Source organism: Rhinolophus sinicus, chromosome 4, assembly GCF_057876585.1.
Source record: "Rhinolophus sinicus isolate RSI-liver-muscle chromosome 4, RSI-T2T, whole genome shotgun sequence".
Taxonomy (NCBI): domain Eukaryota; kingdom Metazoa; phylum Chordata; class Mammalia; order Chiroptera; family Rhinolophidae; genus Rhinolophus; species Rhinolophus sinicus.
In genome coordinates this window covers 73,412,045-73,430,298 of record NC_142504.1, presented here as the reverse complement: position 1 = coordinate 73,430,298, position 18,254 = coordinate 73,412,045, and the positions used below count along the sequence as shown (strand labels likewise).

The 18,254-nt window shown below is 34.6% G+C and overlaps 1 protein-coding gene across 2 annotated transcripts in view; it reads left to right on the top strand.

Annotated features, from left to right (window-relative positions):
• The window catches only part of SMCHD1 (structural maintenance of chromosomes flexible hinge domain containing 1), a 145,980-nt gene that overhangs the window by 23,879 nt on the left and 103,847 nt on the right, over positions 1–18,254 (top strand). For both annotated transcript variants that reach the window (XM_019755744.3, XM_074340261.2), the window contains exons 6-8: positions 13,520–13,634; positions 13,758–13,877; positions 17,800–17,966. In XM_019755744.3, the coding sequence (XP_019611303.2) occupies positions 13,520–13,634; positions 13,758–13,877; positions 17,800–17,966 (402 nt within the window). The remainder of the gene's footprint in view (positions 1–13,519; positions 13,635–13,757; positions 13,878–17,799; positions 17,967–18,254) is intronic.

Here is an 18,254-nt window from a genome sequence, read left to right as displayed (position 1 = left end):
AACGTCTTTTATTACTTGTTTCCATGTAGATTTTGCTTTTCTCTTTTAATAAATCAAATATCCATGTTTCACAAAGACATCATATCCACTTATATTGTGTCAAGAATATGAATATTTTCTGGAATTCTTTTGGACTGTGATATAAATTTATTCCTGAAGGAGGTGACTTTCTAAATTCTCCAGAGGACTGCTTCTAGGATGCAAAATTGTTTCATAAGGTCTTAGGTTATTTTTCTGCATTTACTTCATGAAGGTATATAGCCCTTGAGTGTGGGTATAGGAAATTTTTGGGACTCACACAAGTCTGAAACCTACTGGAACTTTGTATGTGGAACTATTTGCTGTGCTACAGTGTTTTTGCCTAGGTTAGGTTAGGTTTGCTGGGTGATTAATTGTGTCCATTCCTAATCAGAGAACAGAATTCCTTAGTGTTTGAATCAGATTAAGTATGTATGTGTCGTTTTATCTCTGAGCTCTCCTTTTCGCAAACCTTTGTATAATTCCCCATATGTATCTTGAGAGTATTTAATGGAGGGTATTTTAAGCCTATTTCCTAGAAGTATTGTCACTGCAGTTAAAGTCTCAGAACTCATTTTACTCTTATTTTTTTCTTAATGGACATTAGGTTCATAGAATTTGGTTAATTATTAATTCTTGGTTTGTAACAATTTATCAGTTCAGGCCTTGCTCTTCTAAAGTTTATTTATTGAAAATTTAATAAGTTGAACAACCAGATTATATACTACCCAGTGCAATAAGTAGAATATTTCTTGTAACTTAACATCTCTGTGCCTCCTCCCTTATTCTGTTTCTTTTCTCCGCACCAAAGTTAACTACTATCTTGAACTGTTTTTGTGTTTCCTTGTTTTTTTAAAAGTGTATATATCCAATTTTGCTTCTTTTTTTGATGTTATGAAAATTAATTATACTGTATGTTGGTCTACAAGGGACTTACATTTTTACTTAATATTAGGTTACTAAGATTTCATTTTTGTCTGGGTCTGTAGTTCATTCTTTTATATAACCATATAGTCTCTTGTGTATACCAAAAAGAAATCACACTGTATTTATCCAGTCTCTAGACAGTAGGCATTTGGCTTTCCCACCCCAAGTTTTAGCAGTTGTGAGAAGTACTGTTTTGTATGTAGGGTGTGTGTGTGTGTGTGTGTGTGTGTGTGTGTGTAGTGTTATATATATTTCCTCCTCCAGAACATAAGTTCTTAGGTGTATGCCTAGAAGGTAATTTGTAGATCATAAAAATGAAGTTCTAATATACGAGGTAATGGCAAATTGTTTTCCAAAGTGATTGTATTAATTTATACTTCCACCAGTTAAGAAAATTTGATATAACTCACTTAGGAAGCCATTTGGGTTTGGTATGTTTTTTGTGGGAGGAAAGTTTAAACTATTGCTTTGATTTGTTTAATAGAATTATAAGAATATTTAGGCCTTCTATTTCTTATTGATTTAGTTTTGGTAAGTCATATTTTACTAGGAATTCGTCCATTTCATTAAGTTTTCAAATATCTTGGCTTATAATTGTTGATAATGCTTTTCAAAGAATGAGTGTTCACTTTGATAAAGTTTCTTTATTGTTTTTCTGTTTTCATATTCCTTGATTTCTGCTCTTTATTATTTACGTATTTCCTTTATTATCTTGTATGTCCTTCTTGCTTTGGGTTTATTTTGCTCTTATTGTGGTATCTTGAAGTGGAATCTAAGACTATTGATTTGAGACCTTCTTTCTTATGATGAATATTTTGTGTTATAAATTTTCTGGTCAGAATTACTTTGGCTGCATCCTACAAGTTTTGATAGGCTGTATTTTTACTTTCATTCAGTTCAGGGTAATTTTTATTTCCCTTGCAACTTGCTGTTTGATCCATGGATTGTTTTGATCCATGGAATGTGTTCAATTTTCAAGTGGTCTCAATAGATTTTCTTGTTTTCTTTATGTTGTTTTCTAGTTTGATGCCATTATAGTTAGAGAACACTTTCTATATGGTTTCAGTTCTGTTAGATATCTTGAGATTTGTTTTATGATCTGAGATATGATCTATTTTGAATTTTCTGTGTCCTTGAAAATAATGTGTATTTTGCTGCTTTTGAGAAGTGTTCAGTAAATATTAACTAGATTCCATTGGTCGATAATATTGTTCAGTTCTTTTATATCCATGCTTATTTTCTGTGTGGTGGTGACTAAGAGGAGAAGTATTGAAATCCCCCACTTATTTGCAGGTTTGTTTATTTTTTTCCATTCTCTGGATTTTTGTTTTATGTATTTTGAACTTGTGTTATTTTGTATATACACAGGATTGTTATGACTTCTCAGTGAACTGACGCTTTTATTGTTATGTAATGCTACTCTTTGTCTCTGGTATTTTCTTGCTCTGAAGTGTATTTTATCTGATTTTGTAGCCATTCCATCTTTTCGTTCATGTTTGCATGGCATATTGGTTTTCACCCATTTTTTTCCCCATCCAGTTTTTTTTTAAACTAAATCACTATATAGTTTAAAATGGAATGACTATATTTGGAATGACTTTCTTGTAAACCACATATAGTTGGGTCATTCTTTTTATTCACTCTGCCGATTTTATTTAGTGTATTTGTATCATCATAGTTATTGTAATTATTGATACATTAGGATTTAAGTATGTCATGTTTTAACTTTTCCATATTCTCTGTTTTTCGTTTTTCTCTTTTCTGGCCTTTTTGTGGTTTATTTGAACATTTTGGTGTACCATTTTCGTTATATGGTATTTGAGTGTGTCTAGGGAATACTGTATACATATAAAACTTATTACAGTCTACTGGTATGGACATTTTTACCACTCAAAGTGGTAAAATTGCAGAAATCTTAGCCAAATTATTTAGGTCCTTTAACTATCTCTCATTTGTAATTTAGTTTTTTTAAGTATTACCTCTACGTACATTGAGAACCACATCAGATAGTGTTACTTTGATTTTACCAGTCTAACATAACTTTAAAAACTCAGGAGGAGAATGGTGTTTTATTTATCCACGTATTTGTTTCATTGTTCTTCATTTCCCGGTGATAGTCTTTTATCTACTTTTTCTGATGTTAATAAAGCAACCCCAGTTTTCTTTTCATTAGTGTTAAAATGGTAACTCTTTTTCCAGTCTTTTAACCTATTGTCTCTCTACATTTAAAGGGACTTCTTTTAGGTAGTAAATTCTTTAGTGCATTAAAATTTGACAGTCTGTCTTTTAATTGGGATGTTTAGACCAATTATATTTACAGTAGTACCTCGGTTTTCGAATGTCTCCATTGACGAACATTTTGGTTTCCGAATGTCTGGTGGCTTCCGCTGAGTGCAAGATCCTAAGGGCTAGCTGTTGCTGTTTATGAACGGTTCAGAACTTGAACGGTCTTCCAGAATGGATTACGTTCGAAAACTGAGGTACCACCTGTACTGTGATTATTGTTATGTTTGGATTTGAACTTACCATCTTCGTTATTCTTTTTTACTTTTCCTGGTTTATTTTTTTTCTGCCTTATTTCAAATTGAGTATTTTGTGTGTGCGTGTGATTCCATTTTATTTCATTTGGCTTATTAGCTGTTATTCTGTTTTGTTGTCTTACTGGTAACTTTGGGATTCATAGTGTACATCTTTAATTTATCATAGTTTATATCAAGTAATAATAGACTATTTTACATATAATTAAAGTACATCACAACAGTACCATCCATTCCATTTACCCTGTCTTGATCTTTGTGCTTTTGTTTTGATACACTTTGCATTGGTATATATTATAAATATCAAAGTACATTCTATTTATTTTGCTTTAAACAGGCTTCCTTCCATCTCGTTAATTAACACATCGATCACCTCATGTATTTTATTTTTTTATATTGAGAACATTTAAATTCTGCTTTCTTAGCAGATTTCAATTATACAGTACAGTGTTATTGACTATAGTCATCATGTTATGTTTAGATCTTCAGGCCTTATTGATCTTTTAGCTGAAAGTTTGTACCCTTTTACTAACCTCTTCCTATTTCCTGTACTTCTCAGCCCCAGTCAACCAACCACTTTTCTATTCTGTGTTATTATGAGTTTATCTGTTTAACAGCTTTTTTAAAAATGTGGTTAAAAAGCAAAACACAAAATTTGCCTTTGTGGTCACTTCAAAGTGTATAATTCAGCGGTATTAATTATATTCACAATGTTTTATAACTATTACCATTTTTGATCCCTCCCTCAACTGAAAGTCTACCCACTAAGCAATAACCCTCTACGTCCAGATGCTGGTAACCACTATTCTGCTTTTTGTCTCAATGAATTTGCCTATTCTGGGTACCTCATTTAAGAAGAATCATACATTTGTCATTTGTACCTGGTTTGTTTCACTTCCATAATGTTTTCAAGTTTCATCCATGTTGTAGCATGTATCAGAAATTCTTTTTATGTCTGAATTGTAGAGCTGTACTACATTTTGTTTTCCATTTGTAGGTTAATGGATACTTGGCTTGTTTCTAACTTTTGTCCATTGTGAATAATGTTGCTATGACCATTTACAGATAAGTATCTTTTGGAGTTCCTGAGTCAATTTATATGTACCCACATATTTATCATTTCTGGTGGTCTTCATTCTTTTGTGTAAATCCAGCTAGTATCATTTTCATTCTTGATGGTCTTTTAACACTTATTGTAACTCAGGTTTACTCTTGATGAATTTTTCAGCTTTTGTGTGATAAAGTCTGGATCTCTCCCTCCCCTTCGTACTCCATTAAAAATATTTTTCTCTGAGTACAGAATTTTACGTTGAGGTGGTTAAAATTCACTACCTTAAAAATGTCACTCCATTTTCTGATGGTTTGCATAGTTCATCATCAGAAAGCTGTTGTCATTCTTATTGTTTCTCATTATGTATGTATTGTGTCTGCTTTCTCTGACTCTTTAAAATGTTCTTTTTATCATTGGTGTGTATATGTTGTATGTGAGGGGGTTTGGATGTATGCTTGTTTTACGGGGCAGCATAAGTGCATGCATGTTGGGTGGGGTGGTGGGTTTTTGTATTATGTGGGGGCATTTGCATACAAGTATGCATGTGCTTTTTTTGTGTGTGGAGACATTTTATGTGTGTTGTGTTGGGACAGATTTGTGTCTATATTGTGTGGAGATGGGTTTACATGTGGGGGTGGTTTTGTATGTTGTGAGGGAGCAGTTTTTTCTGTGTTTTGTTTTGTAGGTCTGGTAATACAGTGTCTTATCAGGTCATTGTTTTCTTTGTGTTTATTTTGATTATTGATATGTGGGGTGAGGACTTTTTAATAGCAATTAAAATGTTTTCCATTATTTCTTTGTTTTTATTTCTTGGTGATTTTTTAAAAAAAATTCATTGCATCTTTTTGTTGTTGCTTTTTAAAATCTTGTTCCCTATTTTTCATTTTTTTTAAAATTAAAGTTTATTGGGTTAGCAAATGTTAGTAAAATTAGATAGATTTCAGGTATACAATTCTGTAATACATCATCTATATATCACATTGTGTGTTCACCACCCAGAGTCAGTTCTCTTTCCATTACCATAAATTGGATCCTCATTACCCTCATCTATCAACCTCCTCCCTCCTTACCCTCTGGTAACCACTAACCTATTGTCTGTATCTATGGGTTTTTCTTTATTTGTTTGTCTTGCTCTTCTGTTGTTTTCAGTTTTATATACCACATATCAGTGAAATCAGAGGGTCCTCGACTTTTTCTTTCCGACTCATTTTGCTCAGCATAATAATCTCAATATCCATCCATGTTGTTGCAAATGGTACTATTTCTTCTTTTTATGGCAGAATAGTATTCCATTGTGTATATATACCACAACTTCTTTAGCCAATCATCTATCGAAGGACATTTTGGTTGTTTCCATGTCTTGGCCACGGTAAATAAAGCTGCAATGAACTTGAAGCACATATATCTTTACGAATAAATGTTTTCAGATCTTTTTGGGTAGATACCCAGGAGAGGGATTGCTGGGTCATATGGTAATTCTTTCTTAATTTTTTTGAGGAACCTCCACACTGCCTTCCATAGCGGCTACACCAATCTGCATTCCCACCAACAGTGTATGAGGGTTCCTTTTTCTCCACAGCCTCTCCAACACTTGTTATTATTTGTCTTGTTGATGATAGCCATTCTAACTGGTGTGAGGTGATACCTCATTGTGGTTTTTATTTGCATTCTTTAATGATTAGTGATGTTGAACATTTTTTAATATGTCTATTGGCCATTTCTCTGTCTTCAGGGAATCCTGTGCTCATTTTTTAATTGGACTGTTTGTTTTTGTTGTTGTTGTGTTGTATGAATTCCTTATATATTTTACATATTAGCCGCTTAGTGGAGGTGCTGTTTGCAAAAATCTTCTCCTGTTTGGTTGGTTGCCTGTTCATTTTGTCGATGGTTTCTTTGCTGTGCAGAAGCTTTTTAGTTTGATCTAATCCCATTCATTTATTCTCGCTTTTACTTCCCTTGCCTTTGGAGTCAAATTTATAAAATGCTCTTTGAACTCAAGGTCCATATGTTTAGTACCTATGTTTTCCTCTATGCAATTTATATTTTCAGGTCTTATGTTTAGGTCTTTGATCCATTTTGAGTTAATTTTGGTACACAGTGACAGATAGCAGTCTAGTTTCATTCTTTTGCATGTGGTTTTTCCAATTGTCCCAGCACCATTTACTGAAGAGGCTGTCTTTTCTCCATTGTATGTTTTTGGCTTCTTTGTCGAAAATTATCTGTCCGTATTTATGTGGGTTTATTTCTGGTTTCTCAATTCTATTCCAATGGTCTGTGTTTTTCTGCCAATACCATACTGTCTTGATTATTGTTGTCCTGTAGTACATGCTGAAGTCAGGGAGTGTGTGACCTCCAGCATTGCTCTTTTTTCTTAGGATTGCTTTGGCTACTGGCAGTCTTTTGTGGTTACATACAAATCTGATGATTTTTTGTTCAATTTCTTTAAAAAAAAGCCATTGGGATTGTGATAGGGATTGCATTAAATCTGTATATTGCTTTGGGTAATATGGCCATTTTAACTATGTTGATTCTTCTAATCCATGAACGTGGTATGTCTTTCTATCCAGCAACTTTACTGTATTCATTTATTGTTTCTAATAACTTTTTGGTGGAGTCTTAAGGGTTTTCTCTATATAGCATCATGTCATCTGCAAAAAGTGACAATTTAACTTCTTCATTCCCAATTTGGATGTCTTTTGTTTCTTTCTCTTGCCTGTTTGCTCTGGCTAGGATTTCCAATACTATGTTGAAAAGCAGACGTGATACGGGACAGTCGTGCCATGTTCCTGAATATAGAGCAAAGGGCTTCAGATTTTCACCATTAATAGTGATAGTAGCTGAGGGTTTGTTGTATATGGCCTTTATTATGTTGAGGTATTTTCCTTCTATACCCATTTTATTAAGTGTTTTAATCATAAATGGATGTTGTATCATGTCAAACACTTTTTTGCATTTATTGATATAATCCTATGATTTTGTTTTTTATTTTGTTTATGTGCTGTAACACATTGATCGATGGCGTATGTTGAACCATTCGTGTGACCCTGGGATGTATAACCCCACTTGGTTGTAATGTATGATCTTTTTAATACATTGTTGAATTTGATTTGCTGGAATTTTGTTTAGGAATTTACACCTGTATTAATCAGAGGTATTGGTCTGTACTTTGTGTGTGTGTGTGTGTGTATGTGTGTTTGTGTGTGTGTGTGTGTGTGTGTTATCCTTAGCAGGCTTTGGTATCAGAGTAATGTTGGCCTCATAAAATGAGTTAGGGAGAATTGTCACTTCTTCAATTTTTTGGACAAGTTTGAGTAAGACAGGTATTAGAACTTCTTTGAATTTGGTAGAATTCACTAGTGAGCCATCTGGTCCCAGACTTTTGCTTTTGGGAAGGTTTCAGATGACTGATTCAATTTCCTTACTGTTGATTGGTCTATTTAGTTTTTCCAATTCTTCGTGATTCAGCCTAGGAAGGCTATATGTTTCTAAGAACATGTCTATTTCTTCTGGGTTATTGAATTTGGTAGCATATAATCCTTCATAGTCATGGCTGATCCTTTGTATTTCTGTGGCATCCGTGGTAACTTCCCCTCTTTCATTTCTGATTTTCTTTAATTGTTACTTTTCTCTTTTTATCTCTGTGAGTCTAGCCAAGGATTTGTCAATTTTATTAATCTTTTCAAAGAACCAGCCATATGCACATTAATTTTTTTCTAATGTCTTTTTGTTCTCTATTTCATTTAGTTGTGCTCTGATTTTTATTGTTTCCCTCCTTCTGCTGACTTTAGGTTTCATTTGTTCTTCTTTTTCTAGTTTTTTAAAGTGTAACGTGATTTTACTTATCTGTGATTTTTCTTCTTCCTTGAGTAGACCTCTAATGATGCTTATTTCCCTCTTAAAACTGCTTTCACTGCATCCCAAAAATTTTGGTAGGACATATTTTCATTGTCATTTGTTTCTCTGTATCTTTTGATCTCTCCTCTTATTTCTTCCTTGACCCAGTCGTTCTTTTAAAGTATTTTGTTTAATCTCCACACATTTGTGGTTTTTCCTGCTTTGCAGTTGGTGATCAATTTCAAAGGCTTGTGATTAGAGAATATGCTTGGGATGAATTCAGTGTCCTAAATTTGCTGAGGCTAGTCTTATATCCCAATATATGGTCCATCCTTGAGAATATTCCATGTGCACTAGAAAACAATGTATAGTCTATGTTCTAGGATGACGTGCTCTATTGTCAATTATGTCCATTTCATCTAATGAGTCATTTAGGGCTGCTATTTCATTGTTTTCTGTTGGGGTGATCTATCTATAGCTGTCAATGATGTACTTAGGCCTCTTAGTATAATTGTGTTTTGGTCAATTTCTCTCTGTAGTTTTGTTAATAGTTTCTTCTTATATTTGGGTGCTCCCTGATTGGGGGCATAAATATTGCAGACTGTTATGTCTGCTTGTTGTATAGTTCCCTTTACCATTATGAAATGTTCATCTTTGTCTCTCACTACCTTTTTTATCCTGAAGTCTGTTTCATCTGATATCAGTATGACTACACCTGATTTTCTCTGAATACCATTTGCTTGGAGTGTCTATTTCCACCCTTTCACTTTGAGTCTATGTTTCTCCTTGTAGCTGAGATGTGTCTCTTGGAGGCAGCATATGGTTGAGTTTAGTTTTGTGATCCAGTCTGCTGCTCTGTCTTTTATTGGTGAGTTCAGTCCATTTACATTTAGAGTGAATATTGATATATGAGCATTTCCTATCACTGTATGTAGGATGGTGCCTCCATTGTTTCTTTGCCTTTTTGTTGCTGTCTATTATTTCAGTGTGGTGGTATTCTATGATTCTTGTTTTTTAATGTCGTATATTCCAGTTCTGGGTTTTTTTTTACTGGTTACCATTATAGTTTATGTAAAAGAAAGTTTCATATTTAGAGTATTCCATTTTTTCAGTATGCTTAGTTTCTCCATTCCCTTGTGCTGGTTCAGACCTTTACGCTCTCCCCTTTTATGTTTTGTTGTCACAAATTATTCCTATTTATGCTGTGAGTTGATTTCTGCACTGCTGTATCAAGTTGTCTTTTTCCTCTTTTTTTAAGAGTTTTTTCTTTTTTTCCCTCTTTACCCTATAAGCTGTGTTTAAGTGTATAATGTCCTATTTGGCATAGGGGTAGCCATTTCCTGCCTCTGTTTGTTTGTAATACTACTCATGGTTTTCTTTTGTGTTTTTTTTGTTTGTTTGTTTCAGGTTGAATAGCGTCCTTCAATATTTCTTGTAGTACAGGTCGTGTGTTAGAAAATTCCCTCAGCTTCTGTATGTCTGGAAAGGTCTTTACTCCTCCTTCATATTTAAAGGATACCTTTGCTGGATGTATTATTCTTGGCTCATAGTTTCTTTCTTTCAATAGTTTGAATATTTGATTCCACTCCCTCTGGCTGTAGTTTCTGCTGAAAAATCTGATGATAATCTAATGGGCTTTCCTTTGTAGGTTACCGTGTTCTTTTCCCTGGCTGCCTTGAGGATTCTTTCTTTGTCGTTAATTGTTGCCAGCTTCAGTGCCTTGGAGAAGGCCTGGTGGGACTGAGGTAATTAGGTGTTCTATTTGCTTCTTGGATTCGAGGATCCAGTTCTTTCCACAAGTTTGGGAAATTCTCTTCGACTGTTTGAATATATTCTGTTCCTTTCTCCCTTTCTTCTCCTTCTAGTGTGCCCATTATTCTTATGTTGCTCTTTCTGATGGACTCAGAAAGTCCTTGTGGATTTCCTTCATTTCTTTTAACTCTCAAGTCTCTCTCTTCTTCCATCTGTGTCATTTCCAGATTTCTATCTTCGATGTCACTGATTCTTTCCTCCATCTGGTCAACTCTCTATTATCTAAGCTGGCTATTTTATTCTTCATTTCTTTTATTGAGTTCTTAATCTCTAGAAATTCTATTTGGTTCTGTTTTATAATTTCAATCTGCTTGGTAAAATGTTCATTTTGTTCTTTGGTGGTGTTTCTGAGTTCATTAAACTGCCGGTTTTTTGTTTTGTTTTGTTTTTTTGCATCTTGTTGAGTTTTTTCAGAACTGCAATCTTTAATTCTCTGTCATTTAAGTCATGTATTTCCTTTTCTTTAAGTTCTTTTCTGTAGACTTTTCATTTTGTCTTTGAGTCTGTTACCTGGTTATTCATGGCAATTAATTAGTTATTATTTTTCTTCTTAGGCGTCTACAGGAGTGGTTTGTGCAACAGGGTGATAGGAAGAGATTTTTTTTTTTTTGCAGTAGGTGTTCGTAGAATGTTTTATTTTCTGTCTCTGCAGCCTTTTATTCTCTGTCATGCTGTATTGTTATATTTTCTCTGCACTATTATAGCTGTTAACACAATGGGGGGGATTCCCTGGAAGGCGGGTTTCTCGTCTGTGAACTGGTCACCTGGGTCACAGGGTACCACGTGTGTGGGTGGATGTGGAGAACTTCTGAAGTTCCAAAGCTCTTCCTGCACCAGTTTCTGGGCCTGTGTGTTTCAGCAGTTCTGTTTACTCCTGCAGGGATCCGCCCAGATAGGTGGGGACAGGGGCGGGTGGGTTGTGAGAGGTGGTCCAGAGCAATGGCGTCTACCACCAGCACAGCCTGTCCTGCACCCAAGGCTTCTCTCCCTTTTGCCGGAACAGTTATGCTGCGAGTCTGAGTTTGTGGCTGCGGGCCGCAGTTCTCAGAACTGCAAATATTCTGTTCTTTTGATTTGACACTGATACAGTTCTGCTTCTAGCAAAGGAGAGGGGGGAGTGTGTTAGGGGGTGTCGGGGGATTGTGGCAAGCTCTGGGAGGGGTTGGTCAAGCTCCGTGCCTAAGACTTCTGTCCTCTGCTGGGCAGTGAGGGCTTAAACCGCTGTTTTCACCCTTCTTCCCTCAGTCTTGGCTCTGAGGTCTCTGCCATGAGAGTTGGGTTCAGCTTTATTATATGCTGATCCCTCAGGTGGGACTGTGGGCCGTAAGCGGAGCAGTAGTTGTCCAAATTCTGTTGTAGCTGCTGGATGCAAGGCGCTCAGAGCCCTGAGCTCCTCTGCACTCCTGTACCGGAAATGCCCAAATATCCGTGCTTCCTGCTTGCTTCCTCCCCAGCTCGCCCAGTTTGCACACCTTTAGATGATTTCAGTGATGCGCTTCTTAGTGTTGCTGTCTGCTGCGCAAGGAGTCCTTTGTAGAGTTAGAGTTGTTCAATTTGTTGTAAATTCCAGGGGAGGTTTCAAGAGGCTCACCTCATGCCACCAGTTTTATGACATCTCCCCATATTTGTCTCCTTAATATTGTAGATTTTATATATTTGTTTTCCTCGTCTTTGAAATTTTGAAATATGTATTTAACTTTAGACTTCAAAATTTCAAGTATTTCTTTCCACCCATATTAAAGAATTTGGAACACTTCAGCTCTGACCACTTCCTTCCCAAAATAATATTTTGTTGTCTAGTGTTTCAAATCTGACTTTTTTAGAAATCTGACAGTTTATACGCACCATTTTTTTCTAACAATACATTTAGATAAAACATTTAACACATTTTCAAAATTATCTTTAACATGTTTTTAAAAATACTCAGAATATTATGATGACTTTGCATTTCAGATTGTGCTTGTAGAAACATTCCTTTACAGCAAATCTCTTAATGGTAATTTACTTTAATTTTTATCTGTAAATTCTTTATTTAGGGTTAGTTCTCAATTGTAGGTAGACAGATTTTCTCTGTGCAGTTTGGAGATAATATCCTATTGTGTTACTCATATACTGTTGCTGTCAATGCCTGCCAACTTGTTTTATATCCTGTGTTATCTCTCAGCTTGTTTTCTAGTTCTCCTGTTTTGTTTTTGGTGTTTATTGCGATGTAGATTTCTCTTTATGTGTCCTATTTGGGCCCTTTTGGTCTGAATCTGTAGAACCACATCTTTTAGTGGTTCAAGAATATTTGCAGCTGTTATCCATTCTCTCCTCTCTTTCTAGAACTACATTTAAACTGTGAAATATTTTCTGTTCCTTTTCTTTGTTTTTTTACGGATAAGTTCTTTGAATGTATTTTTGTGTTCTTTAGTTCTTTCCAGCTATGCCCCATCAGCTTTCCCACCTTTTCATTTAGTGTAGTTGTGGTTCCAGCTTCACACCCAATTCTGTTTATTTTTGATATTGGGAAATGTTGTCCCTGGAGACCTTGCCGTATTTTGAGAGAATAGGGATGTCTACTTTCCAATGACCTTGTGTCAATAGTGCAGTAAGAAGTTCACTCAGAGCTCTTCATTCGTCATGATACATGGAAATAAGAATGTCTTTGGTATAATTCCTATTATTTTTCAGCCTATATTTTAATGAGTTTTGAAGCAGTAAACAGTTTTGAGGCAAAGGTTGTAGAGGTATACATGTATAGATAAGTACAGATTTTTTTTTTTCAGTCCTATTTGCTAAGAGATTTTGTGACTTAGTAGGGTGGGCTCAACAATTTGCATTTCTTAGAGTTTCCAGGTGATGCTGATACAGCTGATCTGGGGAATAAACTTTGGGAATCATTGGACTAGATGGTGTCTCGCTTTCCGCCTCTGATTCTTTTACCTTTGAGTAGGGTATAATTCCTATTATTTTTCAGCCTATATTTTAATGAGTTTTGAAGCAGTAAACAGTTTTGAGGCAAAGGTTGTAGAGGTATACATGTATAGATAAGTACAGATTTTTTTTTTTCAGTCCTATTTGCTAAGAGATTTTGTGACTTAGTAGGGTGGGCTCAACAATTTGCATTTCTTAGAGTTTCCAGGTGATGCTGATACAGCTGATCTGGGGAATAAACTTTGGGAATCATTGGACTAGATGGTGTCTCGCTTTCCGCCTCTGATTCTTTTACCTTTGAGTAGGGGTGTTATCTGGCTTAGAGATAATTTTATTGATACTTAATAAAAGTGCTACAACATTTTCTTCTTATGCCTAAGTAGTTTTTTAAAAAGTACTGCATTAATGTAATGTTTTATTTTAGTGATCATTCAGGATATGTTCGACCAGTACCAGTGCCACGCAGTTTAAATAGTGATATTTCCTATTTTGGTGTTGGGGGCAAGCAGGCTGTTTTCTTTGTGGGACAATCAGCCAGAGTAAGTAAAAAATTTCTTATAAATGAAAGTCGATCAAAATGTTTTGAGGTTGACTCTGTCTAAATGTGTTAGCCAGTTTAACTTTTAGGACTCCTTAAAGTACTCTTTTTTAATATTTAACAGATGATAAGCAAACCTGCAGATTCCCAAGATGTTCATGAGCTTGTGCTTTCTAAAGAAGATTTTGAGAAGAAGGAGAAAAATAAAGAGTCAATATATAGTGGATATATTAGGAACAGAAAGGTACAATACATTTTAACTCATTAATTATAAATTTATTACTTTGGATGGATGATACTACAAGAACATTTTTTCTAAATCTATCTAAGATACTAATGTTGCTTTAAAAAACTTGAAGGTATGACATTTTCAAATTAAATTATTTTCACTCTTTTTCCTTTAATCGTGTGAATAGCAAAAGTGATCATTTATGTGCTTTCTCAGGCTGGCAATCTTCAGACAGCAAGTTTTCTCATAAAGTCCAGTAAGTCTCCTGGAAATTGCTCATAAGATTGTAAACTTTTTTTCCTTGCACTGAGTTTGAGCTTTTTAAATTTTTATTGTATAATAACCACAGAACTAGAGTAGAAAACAGTGATAGGGTAATAGTCTTTTAGGAAATCAGAGCTTTAGAGAAAGAAATGAGCATTTTATTTCTGTTTTAAATTTGCTTTCAAATTCTCATTTAATAAGCAGAATGTTAACAAATTTGAATCTTGGTCACGTATATGGTATTTATTGTATTCATTCAACTTTTTTCCATTTGAAACACTTTTCGAATTTTAAAATCTTTTATTTTAAAGTAATTTTGAGATTTTTAAAAATTCTGTTCTGATTCTAAAACAGATTGTAAAAAATTTTGTAGTTAAGTATAAAGAAGTAAAAGTAGTCTCAAATGCCCAAAAAAGGTACTTGTATTTAGTTTAATTTCCTTCTACTCTTTTTTATTATATACTTATGAGCCCACATTTTTTAAATTAACATATGAGTATTTCTCCATTTTACAAAATATTTTGGTATACCAAACACATTTTTAATAGCTTTATAGTATTTCTTGGGCTGAATGTACTGTAATTTAACTATTCTGTTGAGCATTTAGCTTATTTAAAGGATTTTACTGTAATTATAAAGACACCGCCATAAATATCTTTGCATAACATTTTGCTTGAGTTACATTTTTTTCTTAGTATAGATTGTTAGAATTTTAACAGCTGTAACAACAAATTTGAACTTTATAAATGTGCATAGTATATATTGCAAAACATCTTTTCTGAAAGGTTGAACCCAAATCAAAAACACTCAGCAATAGTATATGGAAGTGCCTATCTGATCATTTCTTACTAAAAAGAATGGGGGAGGGCAGCAAAATGTTGGCAATTTGATAGGTAAAAGTACTTTTTATTGCTAGTGAACTGATTTTTTTTTTTTTCATATTAGCTACTTTTATTTTCTCTGTAGCTTAACATTCTCCTCTGTCTAGGAAATTTCTTCATTTTGTTCATCTCATATTTTTCTCTTTAATTTTGTTGCATTTATTTAACAATTTACGTATCTTAATATATTAACGTGACAGTATTCTATCTTATCTTTTCCATACTGTCTTACCATTGCAAAGTCTTATAAAGTATTTTGGTGGAAATATTTGCCATGTTAAAACTGGTGAAAAAACAGGAATTGAAGATTAAGTGATTTTCAAAACTGTACACACACAGATAATAATGCTTAGATAGAACTGAGGTCTCTTGGGTCATCATTTCTGCCAGGTTTTTTGTTTTGTTTTGTTTTGTGCTCAGTTCATCCAAACAAACATTTCATGGGTACCGATAGGTCCCTGGTCCTTTTTTTTTTTTTTTTTTTCTTGATCTGCCCTTTCCAACTTATTTTCTTTTGGCTCCTCATATATCCCTGACCTTTTAGCAGGTATTACAATGTGTGTGAGATTGGTAGTGTTTTATCTGTAATCAACCATCTTTTTCTGTGTGTGTGTGTGTGTGTGTGTGTGTGCGTGCGCACGCGCGCACGCGCGCACACCATTTAATATCAACAGTTCTCAAATCTGTATTTCTTGTCAAGAGACTTTTCTCTTAAGACTGAGAAACTAAGTCAGGCTGGACTTTGTAAAGGCAACAAACTGTTCTAGGCACTTTAAACAGAAAAGGATATAATAAATGGAATTAGATGCTTACATGATTATTGGAAGGGCTGAAGGAATGAACTTTAGGCTGAGCATTGTAGAATGATGCCAGAACACTCTGACCTTCATTTGATGCTGCAACATATGTTATACTCACGTAGTTGTAGGACCAACATTGGGTCTGGAATTCAGAAACACACTGCCTTCTCTGTGATCCAGGAGTTGGAAAGGCCTTACTTCCACAGTTGCTCCAACACTAGAATACAGAATTTCTGGCCAGTGTTGCATCAGTGCTGCTACTTGAAGCTGGAACCAGGATAATGGTCTTTTCAGTGCCTTGCATGATAACAGAAAACCTTCAAGAAACCTCAGGAAATGGCCTCTGCTTCATTTTCCATTTCTGAATCTTTGGCTAGTGCATCTAGTTGTGAAACTCAGTTTGCATCCACAACCCAAAGCGTAAGGAAGTCTAAGCAATAGGCCATTTTGGCTTTCCATCCTCTGGAGCCAGGAGGGGACATAAATGGTGGTGGGAATGAGTGCCTGGGTGCCAACTGATCATACCTAGCACACCTATTTCTAATTTCAATTAGATGTCCTCCAAGTATTCCATAAGTAACTCACTTTTGGTACATCTGAAATGAAATGTTATCTATAAATTTTTCTTATTCTCTCCTCTTCTGTCTTCAAAACTACCCTTTTCAATTAACATCCTCTGACGAAGCAGTTAGTAAGTATAATCCTTGTTAATCAGTCACCACATGTAATTGTCCTTTAAAATAGTTTTACCTCTCCTCTTTTCCACCCATTTCTACTGCTTGAATCAGCCTTTCCAGCCTCATCTTTCATCATATTCTAAACTACCTTATTTCCCTTATACTTTCCAATCCTTCATGTTCTCATTGGTTTGGGATGTCTTTGTTAAGTCAGCTGTTGGGTGAATGTCACCCTTTTTAACTCTGTAGCTCTTGGTTCATAGCTTTATATAATGGCACATTATTTTTTTAATTATTTCTCATCTCCTACTAGATGGAATTTGTATGGAAGAAGGGCACTGTCTTATTTATCTTGGACCATATCTTCACGTGTCTAGCTTGAGTTATAGGACTGAGAAGGTTCTTGATAAATGTTTGGATAATGAACCTGCATCATTAGTAAACCCAACCTAATCTAACTCTCAAAGTATATAAGATGTTGCTTGTATATTATGTACTGTAGCTATAATATTAGTGACTTAGTGTGTAGGGATGATTGGAATGGTTTTGTGGGGTTTGTTTTTATTTTTCTTAAGAAAGTGGTAATATTAAATATGCTTATTAAATAGTAAAGTTTCCTAGACATAATAGTTCAGTGTGTTTCTTTATCCTTACAAGTTTTTTTATGTATATGGCAACATACATAGTATATGTATGCATATATATGCATGCAATTTTTAACACATATGAATTCATAATAAAAGTTGAGAAGTTTATAATACTTATCCTCAAACACTACCCCTACACCCCTCTCCCTACTCCCCTTCTGTAAGCTGTAGATATTCTCTGAAAGTGGACTGGGGCCTGGGATGATTTTACTCCCTTTTAATAAACTCAAGTGCTTTTGTGCTAAGCCAGCTGTGTTCAGGCTGCATCCTAGTTTTCTTGCACATGTAGAGCAGGGCATTGATCTTGACCAAGTTACATGGTAGGTATGCCAAGCAAGGATTTATTCTATCCTCGGGTAAGTGTCCTCAATTTTTTCCAGAATTTTTAAACTCAGTATTTATTTTTCTTTACCTTTTTCTGTGTGATTCTAAAATTGATTTAGCATTATGGTTGGATACTCTTATGTTTGCTAGTTTAGCAATCTATATAAAAGTTCCCTTGTCCTCACAGGATTGTCACATACTCAGCTGAATTATATTTTTGGCCATTTTTTCCCAAAACTTGTTTGAAGCCTAGGTTTGAAACTATTCAGGTGAATGTCAAATGTTATTTCTATAATTACAATTAAGGTGTATAAAATCTGTTTTATTTGTATTCATTCTTGCAGCCATCTGATTCTGTTCACATTACAAATGATGATGAAAGATTTCTACATTATCTTATCTCAGAGGAGAAGGAAAAAGATAGCTTTACTGCTGTGGTTATCACAGGAGTACAGTCAGAACACATACAGTACTTGAAAAATTATTTCCATCTTTGGACAAGACAGTTAGCGTAAGTAATTGCTTATATTTAATTCAGGACATGTTGTTACTTATCTTTTTTAAGACAGAAAATATTACAGATACATTGAAGCCTCTTGACTGTCTGCTTTGCTCCTGTGTCATTTCCTTCCCTTCACTATAGTAAGCAATTCTTTGAAGTTAGCATTAAAATTGTTCCCTATTCTGTAAATACTCATTGATCACCAGTCATGTATTGGTCATTATTTGAGACACAGGCTTTTTGACACCTATGATAAAATTTAAAATAATCCAGCATTTATCAAATTCAGTGTCATCA